We start from the raw sequence: 19,596 nt of genomic DNA on the forward strand, positions 1-19,596 counted from the left end.
GAGCCATTCTGTGAGAGGAATCTCGCTTTAACAACTCATCCACGGAGAAAAGCGCCAACAGCTGTTTCCATTCCTGGTCCAGAGGAAAAGAAGTGAGAAAATCCACAACACTTACAGAAATGGCTCGTTCCCAGGAATGGAGAAGAATTTATTCAACCAAACAGCATGAGCACTTCTGTAGAAAGAGAAACCGTTTCCAAATGTGCTGCATCCAAGTGCAGATAAGCAATGTGATACAAGGTATTTTCTAGCCCTCTCAGCAGTCTGCCCCCTGGACTGGGTTTTTTAACTTTAAAAAGATGTTTTGTAAAAAATAGTACAAGAGAACAAGAAGTACGCAGAGTAACAGGCATCACCTCTCATCTTTAGGTATTCCCCTACGTGAAAAAACTGATTCATCGTTACAGAGCTCGTTCCATTCCTTTCTTTTCCCCATTTTGGAGAATTAAGAGTCTCAAGGATCTGGCTTTTGTTACTCTTCACAGGAGGCGGCACCCAACACAACGGGCAGCAGGAGCGGTCCATCCGCTGAAAGCTTAGACAAACGTGTTGGCAAGAATGTCTTCCTGCTGCTGGTGGTGCAGGGTTCCGATGCCAACGGCTGGGGCTGGCAAAGGAGGTCTGCTCACAAGACGGAGCTGAAATTTGAGTTGGGAAGAAATGATTAATGAAGCACAAGCATAGGATCGCATCTTGAGGTCCCCTGATGCCATGGCGATATCTACAGTCAGATACTGGGCAGTCCCAACTGGAAGTAATATAGGAAGTTATCCCTCATCTCCCAAAGACCACGGCCCCGAGAACAGTGCACAATCTGCCAGAGCAAAGAGCATCACTGGATTCTCCTCTACTCACGTCAAGCAAGTTGTTTCTTACCTGGGATCTTTCATCATCTTGGCTACTGAGACTAAACACCTGGTAAGAGAAAGCTCCAGTCCTGCTCATCACCACAAAACAGTGCTATAAAGAGTCTAAGTAAGTTGAATTAGAACACACATTTTCCTCAGGCATCAGGATCAGGTTTTTGTGTAAGCATCACAGAATTTTGCATTCAATAACTTCGTTTTAAAGATAAAACACCGTGGGGACATCTTACCTTAACCCCCAGCTGCTTTTCAAACCGTGATGACACGAAGGACCATGGACCCATGTTCTGTGGTTCTTCCTGACTCCAGGTGAAGACTAAAGGAAGGATAAGGACACATTACAAATGCAAGTGTTTATCTTTTCAGCAGCTCAAGAAAAGCAGTTTTTTCTTTTGTAGCGCGTCTGCCTTTTTTGCCTTGGCACAACGAAGGCTTGCCAGGTGAAATCCCCTTGCAGGTCACAGCTTGCTGAACTCAAACCAAAAGCATGGCCACCATTAGTGTATACTGTGGGTATATTTTCCTTTTCTACTGCCCTTTTCAAAAACTAATTAAAGGACTGGACTTCAAAGCAAAAAATGCCCCAAACTGTTCACTCCAACCTTTAGCAGTGCTTTATGGATGATCACAACAGCAGAGAGACAAGTTCTTTAAGCACAAGTGGTAAACACTTCTATCACCCCACTCCTGAAACGCTGGATGTATGGAGAGGAAGAGCAAAGAGGAAAAAGCCACTACAACCCTTCATGCTAAAAGACAGGCGACAGATTTAGCTCAGTACTTCAAAGAGTCTAGAAACACAAAGGTAAAAATCTGGCTGACCTTTCGCACGGCTGTATTTGCTCAACTCTTGCTGTAGAGCTTCCAGGGGGAAAGGACACAGTTCTTCAAGTCTCAGAATAGCTGTGTTGTGCTGCTTCTCTCCTAGTGTCTCTCTTTGCTTCACCAAAGCATAGTAATGCTTACCCGAACAGAGCACCACTTGGGTGACACTGAAGAAAACAGGAATGTTTCCAAGTTTAGTGTTTTACAGATACTCTGTGCAGAACAGTTTCTCACTTTCAGCAAAAACAACCAGCCAAACTTTAAAGATAACTTTATGAAGCTAAATTGCTACCCCAGACCATCTTTTCTCTTATTTGCCTTCCCTTCCCTCACTTCCCTCAAACAGTTGGCAAATCAACCTTTGGGCACAGTAGGCCAAAGGTCCTGCTTCTTCAATAATCCTGGGAAACTTACCATACAATGGGATTCACCTCTCTTTGCTTTATCTAAAAATTAAGCACTTAGTCAAATCTAGTAACCTGGCAGCTCTCTGTAAAGAATAAACCAGAGAGGGAGAAAAGCACCTCCACAGGACATCTCCATGCCAAAGAGGACCTGCCTGCTGGAGACAGGCAATACCCTCCAGAAATCAGAGAGGCCTTGGCTGCCTAACCTTAGTGGACAAAGGCAAGGAGATAAACCTCACCCGTTGTGCCTCACTATCCCATTAAAAAAAAACCAAGATGCTAAGATACTTCCAGCCTTTTGGTTGTGGGTGAGGATGAAGCATCAGGGATGGGGTCAGACCTGAGAACTACTGGGACAAGGACCAGACAAGAAACTTAGGAGGGAAAAAAAAAAAAAAATGAAGGGCAAAATTGCCCATTGTGAACAGGATTTTCTACAACTGTTTCTGAAGGGAGGGATATACACACACCATTTATTTCTGCCCTAACTTCAGTTCATCAGCTCAGATGTTCAACAGCAAAACAAAAATCCTGCATTGTTTCACTTCAGAGCTGCCCCTGTGACTGGTAGCCACGGGCATGGCACAGAATAGCACCCATCAGACTCCTGCCTATGGCCACAGCCCCTCCTGGGGGCAAGGGCTGAAAGCCCTTACAGTTGTGCAGGCAGATATGGTAACTACCAACAAGTAAGCTGGAAAAAAGGAGAGAAACAAGTAAAACTGTCGCCCACTATGAAGCAACATTTTCTCCCTCTTTCCTGTCACCTCAAACTTGAGCTGTCAGGTAAGAAAAAGGAACAGGACTTCCTTTCTGAGCTTGTCCTCCGAGAAAGTAGAGCTACCTTTTAGGGTCTACGGAGGAGTCACCAATGACAGGCTTGAATGTTGTTCTTGGAGCCATTTCTTCAAAACTGGATACAGCAGCCTACAAGGGAGAGAGCTGGAAGTTATCCAATCTCACCACCTTTTCCCTCAGTTGGGGAGAGGATATCGAGACAGGGTTTTGGTAAGCACAAAAGATACAGCCTTCCCTTTCCCATTCCCACTCCCACAGCTGAAAGGTGGGGTGGTAGGATTCTCAGGAACACCACCAGATTTGGAATCAACCCTTCTTCTATAGCTCACCTCCTCCCAGCTTTAATTCTCAACCTATCCTGCCCCAAACAGGCAAAACCCCATTGATCTGATCCCAAAATAGAGAGAGGAGAACACAGAGGAAGAACAAAGAGAAAGAGGAAGAGAACACAGAAGAGGAGGAAGAAGAGGAGAAAAAAAAAAAAAGGGGGCAAGAAAAAGGAACAGAAAGTTTTTCAGCTTACAGGGAGCCTGAGTAACACTTTGGGAGAAGCAACAATGAGAGGTTTCCTGAAGTTTCGGACCATTTGCCGCCGGAGTAAATGGAAATACTGTGCTGGGGTGGTGGGATGTACAATTGACATGTTGACCTGGTCCCCGTCGACTCCCTCTTCTGAGCTGTCAGACATCTGTTTAGGGGGAACATAGCAATACCTTGTCAAGAAGCAAGCATTGAGCCAAATATGCGAGAGAGAAGCCAGGCACGTAAGGCACGCTGATTAGTGTAAGAGTAGAGAGCAAATATCCCAGTTCAGACACTGACTGCAGGAAAGAATAATTTCAGAGAGGAAATGGCTTTGGAATTTAACTATAGTAAGATTATACCTGAATTGCCTCTTTCTAGCACACTGTAACCAGGGTGTGACAGGTTTGCTAACACTGGAGAGGTCAAGGGGTAGGGTTTTTTGGTAAAAAATGTGCTGCAGATTTGCTAAGTGATATTTAATAGTGTGCAGCATTACATTTGTATGATCTTTGCCTAGATTCATAGAATGGTCGGGGTTGGAAGGGACCTCTAGAGATCATCTAGTCCACCCCCCCTGCCAGAGCAGGATCCCCTAGAACGGATCACATAGGAACAAGTCCAGGCGGCTTTGGAAAGTCTCCGGGGAAGGCGACTCCACTCCCTCTCTGGGCAGCCTGTTCAGTGCTCTGTCACCCTCACAGGGGAGAAGGGTTTCCTCATGGTCAGGCTGAACCTTCTGTCTTCCAGTTTATGGCCATTGCCCCTCATCCTGTCACTAGACACCACTGAGAAGAACCTGGTTCCAGGGGACAGATCTGTAAGTGGTTTGCTCAAGAGCGTGGCTGTTTCTGATGCCAACTCCCAAATGTTTTTCTGTAAGAAGTGCTCATTAGAGGTCTGCTATTTGCAATTCAGCAATTCTGTCTTGCTCCTGGACTCAGCCTGAGGTACAGGGACATTGCTGAAGAGCAGCAATCAAAAATACGGCAGCAGGCAGTACTGAAGCATGTCCCACTAGGGCTGTCTGCCCGTTCCTATCTCATCAAGATGATATGATACTGTGAAGTGTCCAGTTCTAGTGACATCTGTTCTGATGTCACTAGCAGGCACACCAGGAGCAGGGCATTTTATGGCAAGACTCACAGAGCACTGGTTACCAGGGCTGTGGTGTGGCACACATGAATCTGAGGGGTGTGGCGGGTACCTGTAAGAACCGTTCCATCCGGCAGGACGAGTGCTCAGGGCCTGCACCATCATAGCCATGGGGAAGTAGAATTACTATCCCACTCTGCAGAAGCCATTTGGCCTCACCTAGAAACACACAAGGAGGAGGAGGAAAGAAAGAATGATTCCCAAAGAGCACAAAGCCGCAAAACACATTTCTTTGCACAAACTGGAAGAAAGAAGAGCTAATTCCCACATCACTGAATACAAGCCTGAAACGCTGCTGGCATCTTGCCACTCGATTCACAACAACGAAACAGCACACGTAAGATGATCAGAAGTTTCTGAAATTAGCATGTAACTTTGGGCTTCCCGAAGACTTAAACCTCCCTGTGGAGCATGTGACATGGTGAAGATTATAAAACTTAGTCTAAAACTTCACCACAGTATGCAAGAACTCTCTGAATGGAACTGTCCTCCTAACAGGGAGATAACCCTCTTCAGTCAAACCCCAAACCATAACCCACTGTGTATTTTCGGCATACCTTGGTCATTTGGCCCTCTGCAGGCGTGACCCAGGCAGCACCCTGTGAGCCAGTCTAGCTAACCCAGCAGGGCTAGTTCCCCTGGGTCCAGCAAACCACCTGCACGTAACTGAGGGTACGTGCCAAAACTCCAGACACTTACATATAAGGAATCCCACTCTGGAAATCCATCTTAGCATTCTCTCAGCCTGTTCCAGCTCAGAGAGGTCTTTTTGCAGTGTCTGAGCACTCAGAAAACATGCCAGACTCAAACTGAGAGGTTGTTTGTGAGGTGGTCTTGTGAGGGTTTTGTTTAGGTTTTTGTTTTAAATAATCACTATTTTCCTTCTATGTTGCTTCAGGAATTTTTCACATGCCTCAAGAAAGAAAGATACAGCCTAAAAAGCTATCAAATATATAGATACACAGTAAAATAAATATATGGGGAGGGGTGGGGGAAGAAAGGCCATTAATAATCATCAAAGGTCCTTTGGGAATGACTGTCTTCTGCCAGGGATGCGGTGCCTCATTTTAGACGGATCGTCTTCAGAGAAGAGCTGCAGAATTTTTCACATGCCTCAAGAAAGAAAGATACAGCCTAAAAAGCTATCAAATATATAGATACACAGTAAAATAAATATATGGGGAGGGGTGGGGGAAGAAAGGCCATTAATAATCATCAAAGGTCCTTTGGGAATGACTGTCTTCTGCCAGGGATGCGGTGCCTCATTTTAGACGGATCGTCTTCAGAGAAGAGCTGCAGAGAAGTCAGGAGATGGTCTGCCAGGAAAATGATGGCGGTGCCTCATTTTAGACAGATCGTCTTCAGAGAAGAGCTGCAGAGAAGTCAGGACCACAGAGGCGAGCTCACAAGACTTCTTGAGAAAAAAGAATTCTTTTCTCAACACTGTCCTTCTACTTTAAAGATGAAGGATTTCCTAGAAACATGCTTAGTACAAATTTTTTTAAACATATTCGCTCCTCAGACACTCACCTCCAGAGATGAAAGTGTCGAATATTATCTGGGCTCCATTGAAGAAGTCTCCAAACTGAGCTTCCCAAATTGGCAGTAACTTTGGGCTCTCGATACTCATTCCATATTCAAAACCAAGCACAGCTTCTTCAGACAAGGGACTGTTACTCACCTAACAAAAGGAAAATGTTGGGAGGGGCGGGTGAAGACAACCCAGGGTTGAGAACCTTTGGAAGCAGATGCACCAATGCTAGGCACCCTGAGGACATACACTCCCTTTTGAATGAATATACCGAGGGGGAAAGAGTAACAGCTGATCTCTCCAGGAAAAGCAAAACTCCCCATTAAATTTGTCAGTGGGGTAACTACAAAGAACAGGGGTGCTCTGACCGTTTTTATGACTCTGTATTTGGGGTTTGCCAGAACATACAGGCTACCTACAGCAGCTTTAAAATACATATTCTGGTTTAGCACAGCTTGAAGGTGGTTGTCTTGTGGTCCACGGAACGTACCTCTAGGAAACCCTTCTGGTCTGGGGACATATGATTCAGAGGAATGTAGGTATCATCTGTCTCTTGGCAAACCAACATTGCGTGTCGCTGGCTAAAGGTCCCTCTGCCAACATCCTGTCCACTTAGTCTGATATTAAACCCTTGTCAAGCAATAAACAAAACACCTGATTAGCAAGTCATGCAGGAGAACAACTACACTCCTAAAATATTACTTCTCTTGTTACGTCTCTTGGATTTCCCCTCATCAGCAACATCAAATCAGATGGAATTCTTAACCAGCAGCCACTCCAACTCACAAGCACGGAGATGCTTAGACATTCCTCTTTTCTCCTCTTTGCACACAACAACTATTTTGAGGGAAATGGTTAAATTTCTGAAGCAAACTACAAAGTATGTGCATTCTGTATATGTAAATGGAGACAGGCATTCAGGCTACAGGGGAGAGCAAAGAAACTGTAGCATGAAACACTAGAAGTTAAGTCTATGGGAGACCTCACTGATGTCAGCTGCGTTGCCCAGGTGCTTACTGCTAACCACCAACTCTTTTGGCAGGTGGGATGGAGCAGCAATTCCGTGACAACATTTAGTATCTAATCTACAAATATCAGAATCATAGAATCACTTAGGATGGGAAAGACCTTTAAGATCAAGTCCAACCCTTAACCCAGCACTGCCAAGCCCACCGCTACACCATGTCCCTAAGCACCACGTCCACCTGTCTCTTAAATCCGTCCAGGGATGGCGATTCACCCCTGGACAGTCTCTTACAGTGGCTGACAACCCTCTTGGAAAAGCAATTTTTCTTAATATCCAATGTAAAACTCCCCTGGCGCAACTTGAGAAGTGACATGTAGGACTCGTATTTACCTTCTCTTAGTGCCATGCAAACTGTCAAATTTATACATCATAGTAATCTTTGGCCTCAGAAACATCTAAGAACTCTAACATTACATTTACTGTCATCAAAGCAAAAATACTTCATTGTCTGCTGCCTCATTGCCTCTTACCTTGGCTCAGGAGGGAACCAAATGCTAAAGCTTCAGCTGTTGCCCAATCCAGCTTTTTTCCTTCCTCCATTTTTTGAATTCTCGACTAAACAAGTAAACAGCAAAGAAAAGTTGCTACTTTGTCTTTTCCCATCTAGATCTTTTTGTGACTCAGATCAATATTAGAAGCCTATGAAAACAAAACAACTGCAGAGAGAAATGCTATGTTCCTGCAGCCAACTTCGGTCAGTTTGGAATATGTGCACTCATTGCTGCCCTGAAGATCACAGAACCATGGATGACTCACATGTTCACTTAAGAGTCAACAAACTGTGGACTGACAAACTAGACCTTAGTCTAAAAATACTAAAAATCTTGGCATAACACAGCATGTTCTTGACAGACTTTTGGTTTGTCTGCTCAGCAGCGATGAAAGACACCGGGTGTAAGTATTTCAGTCTCCAGAATTCTCCCTGGTTTGGCCTGCAGAACTACAGACAAATGATCATACCCAGCTGCCGTGTTCTTGACTTGGCCTGGGAAGGCAAGAACATCAGTCTGCCAAAATATTCGACTCCTAGCCTGGCTGCCAACTACATATCTGCACAGAGTCATCATTCATCAAAGGCCAACATTCACAAACCCATACTAATGCAATTATTGCACACAAACTTATGAGCTATGAAAAGCTGACTGTCAAACTCAGCCGCGTGTATGCTTATGTTTGTATAATATAAAATATAAACACCCACTGGCTTTAGAAACTGTGTACACCATTACCAAGTTCCTGACTCATTCTCTCACAAAATAGCCATTATAATCATAATGTATACATGATAGTAATTTATCATAACAGTTTCTATTATTTCTGTATTTTTATAAGCCTTTTTCTTTGTTGCAACAAAATATTGTTGAAATAACTACATTCAATATATGGTCAGCTTCGGGGAAGAGGATATCTCTTTCCTCAAAACTGGACGAAAAATGGCATAATCTCAGATTCGAAAAAGAGAGCGAGTTGTTTTTCCTAGAGACCACTATGCTGTTCTCCAACTGGCAGCCTTGCTGTGTTTAGTTTTTCCTGTAAACAGTCACATCTTTGAGCCACAGGACTAGAAGCATCATTATGCCCTACTGACCTGGGCGTAGGTCTTCAGAAGGTGGCTGTGCATCTGGAGTTCTTCAGGCACCTCTACAGACTTGACTCCGATAAACTGCAGAAGCGGTACAGGCATACCTGTGTCCCACGTGGTGATTTTAGCAGAAGGCTCGACGAAGCCTTTCCAGTGAGCCTGCAGGTTGGTAGGAGGCGGACTATACAAAGTCATGTTGGCAAGATGATCATTCAGTTTAGAATAGTATGTTGTCTTTATCTCCGACACTTCACCCTCAGTCATGAGCCCAGCAGCGATTAGGTGTTCTGCATATGTGTCTGGGATGCTCTTACGAGATCTGTCAGGGAGGGAATCAAACCCCACAGACATTAAGCCTGAAAACAGTGTCAGTGCAGAATAAGGAAATACCACTTTACTACTGCCAGGTACCACAAAAAACTAAAATAAATTCTGTCCTGGTGCATCATACTCATTTTCATCAAGTTTGCTTTCCTGGCATTTCCAGAAAGATAACAATTCTCTTGGATATGTGCTTTACAGTCCTTTATTTTAAAAAATGTGCCTATAGTTGGCAGTTACAGGTAAAAGCAAGTCAAAAACCATCCTCAGTGAGACTGACTGCGCCATCACGCATGTTTTCTTCAGACACACTGACAGGAGGATTTCAGTATTAGCTGAGAATTAAGCCATCCATTCCAAATGCTCATAAAGTGAGTCCCCACTGGAACCAGCAGGACCGGGCAAAGACGAGAGAAACATCACACTGTCTTCCTGCCCATTCTCCCACATTATCTACGCTTCCCTGTGGCACACAGAAGACAACTTTGCCCTCTAATTACCAGCCATCATGAATTTAAAATCCAAGGGCTAAGTGAAAGATTGTTCTACAAGAGGCATCAAGCCACACATTTAAGGACCAACACCAGTGGCTGCCTTAACTAACATCTCGTTATCAGACTGACACCTCAGTCAAGGGCTGCTGACAGTGTAGCTACACTCACACGAAGACTTGCTGGTACGGCAAAAGATCTTCACTGTAGAGTTCTACAGTAGCATGCAATACTGAGTTGGTGTAGACACAAGTACACTTACATTTGAGGTGTGTTACCCTTACCTGATGATTTTGTACATGCTGGGGTTGGTGAAGAATGGCTCATCAAGTTCATTGTGGCCCCACTGCCTGTAGCACAGCAAGTCCACTATCACGTCCCTGCGGAACTGACGTTGGTACTCGACAGCAAGTCGTGTGGCACGGACAACTTCTTCAGGATCATCCCCATTTACATGGATGACTGCACATCCAACGATTTTACCTGCCCAGGGATTCAAAGCATAACAGTAATCACACCCAACCCATTCTGCACACCTACTCTGCTGAAAACTACGAGCAAACAACTTGTGAAGTGTATGTAACAAAACCAAGTCTACAAAAGATGCTCTTTGTGATGAGAGCTGGGGTAAGTAGGAGTCTTTCCTGAGGGAAAGTGCAATTAGCCCAACCTGTTGTATTTGTCACAGTTTGAGCTCAATTTCTTTACCAGCACTAAATTTCCACAGGACTTTCTATGCACTTCTTATTAATCTGGATGGAAGTCTGCAGGGAATGGGAAAGAACTATTTGATGGCTTCCCTTTCAAACAAAAACTGAGTTGTGTTTCCTTCTTATCCGAAGCTAACACTGCTATGAATTCACACAGGCCAGAAAGAATATTCTCCCATGTTCATAGTCATTCTACCCACTGCTCTTCCAGGCAGAAGGCCCCTTCATTAAAGGGAACACTGTAAAATTCCAACGTCTTAACACTCTCTCCTGTATGACAATTTGGCTGCAAGTCTTCCCAGCAACAGAGTGTTTGTCCTCTACTTGATCTGCCCAAATCCTGAGAAATTAAGATGCTTCAGTCCCTGACTCACATAGTTTCCCTCTCTAGCAAACATTTTTAAAAGTTGTCAATGACATGGCAGAAATTAAATGAGTTCCAGACTTCACAGTAATCCTGCAAATATTTTATAACATCCTGTAAAAATGTGACAAGATTTTCCCTTGGTATTTAGTCTTTGCCATAAAGCAGACGGGGGAGGGCGTATTTTTAGCACCTGAATTTTAGCTAGTAGGAGGTAATAATATTTAAATTTCTACTCTATCACGAAGAGGGAGATATGTTAATCTAATCCCCGGAGCTGATAGCCACTTGCTATAAAAAGCCCATAACACAGTGTATGTTGGAGTTAAAATCCCCTTCTGACCCAACAGGCAATCTTCCTTCTGACTCGACTAGACATACCAATATCACTACAGTACAGAGATGATCGTCCTCGCTCTGGAGGAGTGGTATAGCCCAGCTGGTTATTAACAATCAAATGGATGCTCCCACCAACTCTGAAATGTGGTAGATTAGAGAGGGTCAGTGTTTCAGGAACAATCCCTTGCCCGGAGAAAGCAGCATCGCCATGAACCTACATCAGGGAATAAGATGAAAAAGTCTCATCAGAAAACACTGGAGGAACAGCAAATCAAACCCACAAGTCATTAAGCAAGATGTCTTAAACTGAGTACGTAGAACAGATAGAGTTTCAGCCAGATCCACTTCTTAAACCCCTTCCAGGCTAGTGTTTTCATAATTGGAGAGTTTATCACTAACTGAAGGTCACAGCAGCCAGCATCTGTACGCAGCTGCATCCCTACCTGGAATGGACCTACAGTCTCTTCAAACTGAGCCACCAGTGTATAGGCAACCGCAAGTACCATGGCTACAGAAAAGCTGCAGCAGTCAGTAGCAAGCCACTGAGCCCTGAACAAGAGGAAGGCAGTCACCACTGCGTTCGCTACACGCTGTGCTGAAAGTTAAACGCTGGTGAACCGGGACTTATACCTACTCCCACCTTACCACACAGGGACAAGAACTGACACAACAGGAAAAAATAGCGGAAAAGGAACTGAATTGAAGCACTTAAAAGCAAATAAAAGCTTAAGGAAGGAAACCTAAGTTCTTTGTTACATTTTAAAATTGCAAATAAAAAAGAAGTTTGGAACAGGAGGGGAGACTATGGTGATATCCAACCCAGGTTTCCAAAAAGGCTAGAGATCCTAGAATGAGCATCATCTAGCATTTCAAACTAGAGGGAGTTCTCCATTGATGAATACAATCACAGGTTCCTCAATACAGATTTGATCCTTTGCAGACCAAAGCCACTACCAGATTGATGTACTTTCTTATTAAAACCAGATGACTGTTCTACTTCCTAGTTACGTGACAACAGTTTCAAGCCTTATGTGAGACTTTTGGAGGTGCAAGTACACCTGGAAGAGAGTAGAGGTGCTATCAACCACTGAAATGGCAGCACTGTTAATATATACAGTTAACAGTGTATATATTACACACTGTTATAATACAGAGTTCTAATATACAGTTCTAATACAGAGACTTTTTTAAAAAGGCATCACAGAAAACCAAAGTTAACTACTTAAAGAGAGACAACACAGCACCCCCACTCTATCCCTTACCATGCTACACTTGTTCCTGAAGCACTGGGTTTTCCCTTCTCGTTTCTTCTGCTGCCTAAGAAGTCTATGTATCTTGGTGACAACATCTGAGCGAAGACCCTAGAACATCTGAAAGAACTTTATGGCCTTCAGTATATCCCAAAGCATTAAAACCTACAGTCAGTGTGACTATCCAACTCCACAAGACTTCATATGCATCTCAACCCCAGAGGATTCAATTCCTGTGGTGTAGGTAGAATTTTACTCATTCTAGCAGAAAGCTGAAAACAGTTTTACTAGCCTATGGGTTTTTTTCTGGGCAGCATTAGCAAAGAACATAACAGCAAGGTCATCATCAAGTTTAATTCATCAGTGACCCCGACAGTGGAACATCAAAAGCAAAGTTTATTTCTTGTTCTCAGATTTCAGTTCAGAAACTGAAACAGTTCATAAACACCAGTAGTTGCCTGAAGTCCAGAAAGTAGAGTTAAGGTATGTGAGAAGGTGAAAAATCAGCCACTCGGCTGAAGAGATCAACAATTAAACATTGCAGAAGTGTCCGTGGTAGTTAACCAACAAGAGTTTTGTAGTCTTCATATATTCTGAGCACACTGAAGTTCCAGAAAATCAGTTCTTCAGACCTTGGACAACTAGGCTCACCACTGACCTTTACTCTTTTTACCCTCCATCTCTAGCACTCAGGCTACTAGAAAGAGAACAAATGCCAGAGCAAACCTCAGCGCAGAGTTTCTACACTTACATTTCTGATGAGAAAAGCACTGTGAAAACAGAAAGCCCAAAGAGAAACTTCGAAACCAAGACTGTGAAAGAGGAGGTGTCTGGTCTCCTCTCAATTAGCTGAATGAGAGCACTTAACAGTCACAACTGTAAAAATTTACCTTTTTTTTAACCTAACTCTTGGACCTCTTACAGGCACAATCACGACTACTGATGTTCATGTTACATGCAACATTTTCTTTCTTTTTGGAATACTTTGAATCAGTTTCCTAACATGGAGGTGGCTAGCTCGAGTTAAATGCTGTTCTTCTCTCCCATGCAACTCTCCCTACCACTTACCCCTTCAAAAACCAAACAGTTAAACTCTTCTTGCACAGGAAGGGTCCCTTTATCCTGAATAACCTTTGTTTAAGGAGTCATAGTAGTGTCATTACTACACGGTGAAGATCTAATACTAGGAGACAGACAGACTCTAAGACGCAATAGGAAAACTGACTGACACAACTGCACTAAACGACGAGATCCTGCATGGGGCAACAAACTTTTCTTCCTGCACTTGCATGCCCGAAGGCCTCTTTTTTTTTTTTAATAAAACCCCAACTTGCCTCCAGTTTTATCAGTATTTCATATTCTCCCTTCTCCTTTTTCTCAGCATCCCTATCCTTCCAGAAGGAAGCAAAACATTTATTTAACTGAAATACATTTTCACTTCTACCTTTAACTTCCTCCATGTTTACTATACTTCATAGGAAAACATTTCTGCCCCGATTTGTTTTTACTCCTGGCTTTAAAGTTGACTCACTTGTATTTCCAAGTTGAATACAATGCAAGAAAAGAAAATTCATCAAGGAACAAAATTCTATATCCTCCTCTATATTTTGCAACCTTGTTGACAGCTCTTCTCCAAATCCATTTAATTAAAAAGAAGGCTAACAATGGTGGTTTAAATGCAAAAGTGGCCTGTGAGGAAAGGCACACATGGCTCTCAATGCAGAGTATTATTAAAATAAAGGAAGGTGTCAGAATCAGTTCCTCAGAAATCTTAAAAGTAGAATAGTTTAAATGCCAGTATCAACAGATATGTCACCTGGAAATCTTCCTTGCCCCCCTCTTTCTCCATAAAGAGGATCCTTGTTCCTGACATTCTACATTAATTCAGTTTTGTTTGGTATTCCTATATACACCACTTCTGTTCACATGCTAGTCCAGAAGTCTTACAAAGATCAGTTATAAACTGTGAGCAAAATACCTGCAGGCAAATAACTTTGTCTCCAGGCTGTGCAGAGCTCTCTGGGGAGTAATCTCCATCAAGCAGAGTCTGTTGCCTTCCTCGTGTCTTGCCCACAGCCACTGGATTGATCGCTTCTAAGTGTGAGGGGTTAGGTAGCATGGTGACATGCACGGGCCTGTGTGAGCCGAAGTCGAGATCTACAGAAGATGTCAGGTGGGAGAGAACATCGCCAATGGCTACTGAAGTCTCTGGAAACTCACTCAAACCACGCATCTTACGGAACATGAGCTGCATGGAAACAAATTCGGTTAAATTCCCTTTCAATGTGTTAATGGATTGTAAAGAAAACATTACAGAACTGTATGCTCTCCTACTCCTGAAACTGCAAGGATGCTTCAGATAACAGCACAAACTCCTTCATTAGGGTGCTCCAAGTCTCCTGGGAAAATCTGGCTGAGGTGCTGACAGAAGGGGAACGCACTCTCACACGGGTAACCTTTATTGCTCTGGAGTTTGCAAGATGACAAACTTGTGGGGTTTAATTTTACTGCAAATAAACCAGGCACAGAGCAATTGCCCAGGAGATTTTCAATCTCTTACCTCAGGTGGAAGCTGAAGTAAACCGGTGAGAAGATTAAGCCTTCCGCGATGAGGCATTCCAAGAATTATATCCGTCACACCACTGTAGGCACACATCTTGAACAACTCATGGAAGAAACCCATCATACTCTCTGCTCCTTCACCACCATACCGCTTCACTGTGGCAAACTTCGTGGCTAAGAAGTGATCAAACTCCTATTAAGAACAGGAGAATTTCAGCATTAGGCTATTTTAAGCAGCAATCTTCTGTTTAAATAATTGAAATGGAGTTCATGTTTGTACCTTTAAGGTATACAAACCGAAGCATACCCCATGAAAGTCTGAGCTCATTCTCCACCCACAGTGTAAGCCCAGAAGCTACGATGACTACGAGAAATGAGCTCTTATCTCCTCTTAAGCACAAAAATATTGGATTAAGGCCAAAACTCTCTCGAACATGGAAGGAGATGCACCAAGAAATGTAACACCAGCGCAACTTACAAATTCCTTGATAGTTCACGTATTTTAGGTGGAAATCAAGGAATGGTGTTCTTTTACAGTATAAACCTTAACTATCCTGAGATGCAAAGTGCTAGAGAAACACAGTGTTTAGTTCTGATTACTGTCAGACCCAGCTCTTAGTACATAGGTAGAAGAATACTTCAGAGAAGGAAAAGAAATTAATCTATATTTACTTCATTTTCCTCTCACTTCTCCCACTTCTCTCCATTCATCTACTCCTAGAGAGCTCTCACGACAGTTTTGGAAGCACTGGAAGTGTCTGTAGTGTTTTGCAACTAAAAATAAACAAAGTCTGTAACAGAAGAGGGAAGACTGAGCCACAGCCAAAGATCTGAGCCAACTGCTGAACACCTTCTAGTTAAGCAACATTCAGTTCTAAGGAATAATGTATACAAAACTAATCACACATAGAAGCAGTTTTTCCTGTCACGGTTAAATGCTACACTGAGTACAGTTCTGATCATACGGAAATCAAAATGGAATACATCAGGGTCTTGATTTCAACCTCCTGTGTCACTGTCAAATTCCTCTAACTGCCAAAGACGAAAGAAAAATATAAAATGTGCCATATACTTCTGTTTTAGTCAATGGTAAATATTACATTAAACTCCTTCCACTTGGAAAACAGGAAACAGGGACACCTTCACACATCCTGCTCTTCTACCTTTCCAGCCTTCTGGATAACATGGGGAGAAAGGGGGAAAAAAAAGAAAATTTTCACAGTACAGAAGTATTGGAATAAGTCTTCTCTATACATTTTGCAAGTACATAAATCTTTCGGTTCCTCACAGAATGCACTGACAAAGGTTCCTTTGCTGAAAAGCAACAAATTTAGCAGTGCTACACAGCTAACACCTCAGTCCAACTCTGTTCCCCCAAAACCTTGAGAGATATCAGACTTTAAAGCTAATAAAACAGATCAGCATTAGGGTGAATAAAAAAAACACGGAACAGCCACACCAGAGCACAAAATTTCAGGGCTCTGCCCAACCTTACATTCCTGTCACTAACATTTAATATAAGGATCATTAGCCTAAGAGAATCCCACTTCTGAAGACTGATTACTCATGGATTTGTAGGGTCATTATTTGTGTCTCCAGATGTTAAAGAATATAAGTTACAAGAATATATATTACACACAATATACATTCTAGTTAGTTCAAAATGCCTTTTGAGTTTGGAACTGGCTGGAAATATTTTCCTACAAATAATTTCCAGAGTAATCAATGCAAACCAAAAGGCCTCACTATTTGTTCCAATAATGGTTGCTAGGTAAATTCAGCAACAACCTCCAATGAGGTTCCCACACTTGTTTATCGCACTTTTTCTTGAAAAACCCTGTACTTATTCCTTTTGCACACTGTCAAAGTCTTTCAGGATAGCAAATGTTCTTTTTCTGCACAAATAACATTTGGAGCAGTGAAGGGTTCGTGACAGACTCCACGATCCTATTACAGTCCAATAGTAGTGAACAAGGTACCTGGGACTCCAACATCAGTCTGCACAAGTGTTTTTTCTCTTCAGGTGTAAATGCTTCTTGTTTCAGCTCTTCAAACCTTTTAGCAAACCATTCTCTCTCCTCTAAAGTTGGAAGCTGGCTTGTTTCTATCGAAATATGCCCACAGTATATATGGTCAAGGTAAGCCAACACATCCTCTAGGGAAGCCTCTTCTTTTCCCATGTTCAGAAGCCCTGGTGGAAAATAAATGTCATTAGCCACTTTGGGGGAAGAGGGGAAAGCACTAAGACCCAAACTGTTGTGTTGCAATTACGTTAACATTTTGAGCCTACAAATAAATCTTTCTTTCCTCTATTTAAAACCAAAACTCAGTAAGTTATTTTATAAGTGCACTTCAGTGTTATTAATAGGAGGGTCTCATGCTTATTTGTAAAGTACTCAAAATGCCTTTCTGAAGAAGTTTACCACAAATGAAACAGAGACTATTTTTGTGACTCAGTATAGCACTCGGTATCTTGTAGTTAGAGAGATGAGCTCCAACCCTAGCTGCATCACAACCAAATAAGCACCTGTTGTCACATGCAGAAAATAAAGCAGGGGGAGAGACCCTCCTTTGTTCAAGGACACAGTAAGAATCTAAGAGAACCAAGAAAAGACAAGTCTTGATTTCTGCCCCAGTGCTCTGGCAGTGCTCTACAGTGTTAAGTACTACGCTAAATCATAGAATGTTACAGCAACACAAGAAATTAATGTATAACCTAAGCAGTTGTAAGACCAAGTAAAATCTGTCATGGTTTCCAAAGATGCTAGAAGGTAGCCACTCATTACACAACGATTGCTGCAAGAAACATCTAAGTAGGCTGAAGCTAACAATTTTCCATCCAACAGTTCATTACTGATTGAACTGCCACTCAGTATCTGGCTCTTTGGCAGCCAACGAAGCCTTTTAATAAATCAGCCGTGAAGACAATTTGCTGTGAGAAGGCTGCAGACTTACCTGTAGTACTGAGAGGCCCCTGAAGAACTTCAGCCAACTCTTGGATTTCAGGTACCATGTTCATAACAGCTTGGCCAGCAAACAGTGGGTTTATTTTGGCTGCTTTGTGGCCATGTTCAGCATATGCAGTTATCAAACGAGCAAGAGCATGGTCAACTAAAAAACAGAAGAAAGCAGAACTGTATCACACACGTGCTCACATGTAATCCACTTCCAGCACCAACACAGGAGTATTCTGTCCATTGAAAATCATCAAGGTTCTAGTTGGAAAGACAGTTTTTCTAAGCAGATGTTTTTACCTTATCACTCCACAATAGTTCCAATCAAACTGCTAAATCACAGAATCATAGAATGGGTTGGGTTGGAAGGGACCTCAGAGATCATCCAATTCCAACCCCCTGCCATGGGCAGGGACCCCTTCCACTAGACCAGGTTGCTCCAGGTCTCGTCGAGCCTGGCCTTGAACACTTCCAGGGATGGGGCATCCACAGCTTCTCTGGGCAACCTGTTCCAGTGCTTCACCACCCTCTCCACGAAGAACTTCTTCCTGCTATCTAATCTAAACCTCCCCACTTTCAATTTAAACCCATTGCCCCAAGCTCACCCATGAAATTTTCAAGCACATGCACTCTAGATTTCCCCCACGGCTCCCCTCATAGTTAGGCTCACGTAAACATATGCAAAGCTGTTCTATTTTACTCTGAATCTCCTTACAGGAAGGAAGTACATCCAACTCAAGAATGGTACACTACCAGTCCACAAAGTCTTATTTCCTCAGCTGACCCAATCATATCACTTATGCCTCCCTGTTCCTTGCTGGAATGACAGGAGGGATAGGGTCTTAACAATAATTCAGGTCCTATGACTTAAATAAAAAGTCTGTGTCTGCAGGAGCCAATAGACCACCGAGACAGGCATACTAAAAACTCAAATATGTGAGCATGTTTTTCAGCAGACACCAGCAGGCATTTTGCATCATGGTCAAAAAAGTTATCCACAAAAGCAAAACTTGCCCATCTGAAAGGTCACACAACATTAGTGTCGTTGAGCACACGCCACAGGCGAGGTCGATGAACTGTAAACCACTAAGATATACTGCAAGCAGAATCTGCTACAAATTAATGACAGGAACCAGTTTATAATGTGTTTCTAATGTGGGAGGTTTTCTTCACCCTGATAAAGATGCAGTGCTGGCAGCATTCAGATCTGAAGACTTCCGTTTTCCAAAGCAAAGCTATTTCTGAGACCATTTCACAACGTCATTTCTGACATTCACATTTCTGTGGCCAGCACTTTGCTCCAGCTATTACATTCATGGAGTTGACCCGCTGAAAACGGGTTCTACAGCAGAATAAAATAACCCTAACATCTTGCACAACACTCTCAGCAAGAAAGCCACTTAACAGCAGTATTTTAAATGTAACATTAAAATGTATTCATGCTTTCTTTGCTTAACAGGGAGGCTACTTAGTGGTGGGACCTGGTGTCCAGGACCTAACAAACCAGTCTCACATCTGCTTCTGCACAACAGGCTTCATTCTTACTAGAGTCTCCTTAGATGTTAATGAAGGGGTGATATTCCCACCCCCAGAGATTTTTCTGCTTGAAATTATTTTTATGAGCTATAAAACTGAGCTACACGCACCTCAGTTATTACTACAGCAGAGTTATCCGTACTTGGCAAGTTCCAGCACGGTAACATAACAGTCACAGGCGCATGGCACAGGCGCCTTTACGAGCAGTAAAACCCTACGAGAGCACGTCACCGAAGTAACTTGGGCCACTCGCAGCGGCGGCAGCCCGTGGAGCTGGGCACGGTACCGCGGGCTTCCCGGGGCACCACAGCGACCGACCGTGCGGAGCGATGCGCACCGCGCTCCGCCCTGCGCTG

General features: G+C 43.1%; 1 protein-coding gene across 1 annotated transcript; it reads right to left on the reverse strand.

Moving 5' to 3' along the window:
- Positions 1–265: 265 nt before the first annotated feature.
- On the reverse strand, positions 266–17,861 carry DHTKD1 (dehydrogenase E1 and transketolase domain containing 1; the record flags this gene model as incomplete). The annotated part of the gene is made up of 16 exons (XM_010156548.1): positions 266–638; positions 1,097–1,182; positions 1,689–1,858; positions 2,943–3,025; positions 3,420–3,584; positions 4,626–4,732; positions 6,104–6,254; positions 6,595–6,734; positions 7,602–7,686; positions 8,720–9,032; positions 9,810–10,008; positions 10,981–11,152; positions 14,167–14,436; positions 14,749–14,943; positions 16,730–16,941; positions 17,706–17,861. Coding segments are annotated over 16 exons (2,606 nt in total), but the record flags the coding sequence as incomplete, so codon positions are not given.
- Between the last annotated feature and the right edge of the window lie 1,735 nt (positions 17,862–19,596).

Source organism: Eurypyga helias, unplaced genomic scaffold (genome assembly GCF_000690775.1).
Source record: "Eurypyga helias isolate BGI_N326 unplaced genomic scaffold, ASM69077v1 scaffold7638, whole genome shotgun sequence".
Classification (NCBI taxonomy): Eukaryota; Metazoa; Chordata; class Aves; order Eurypygiformes; family Eurypygidae; genus Eurypyga; species Eurypyga helias.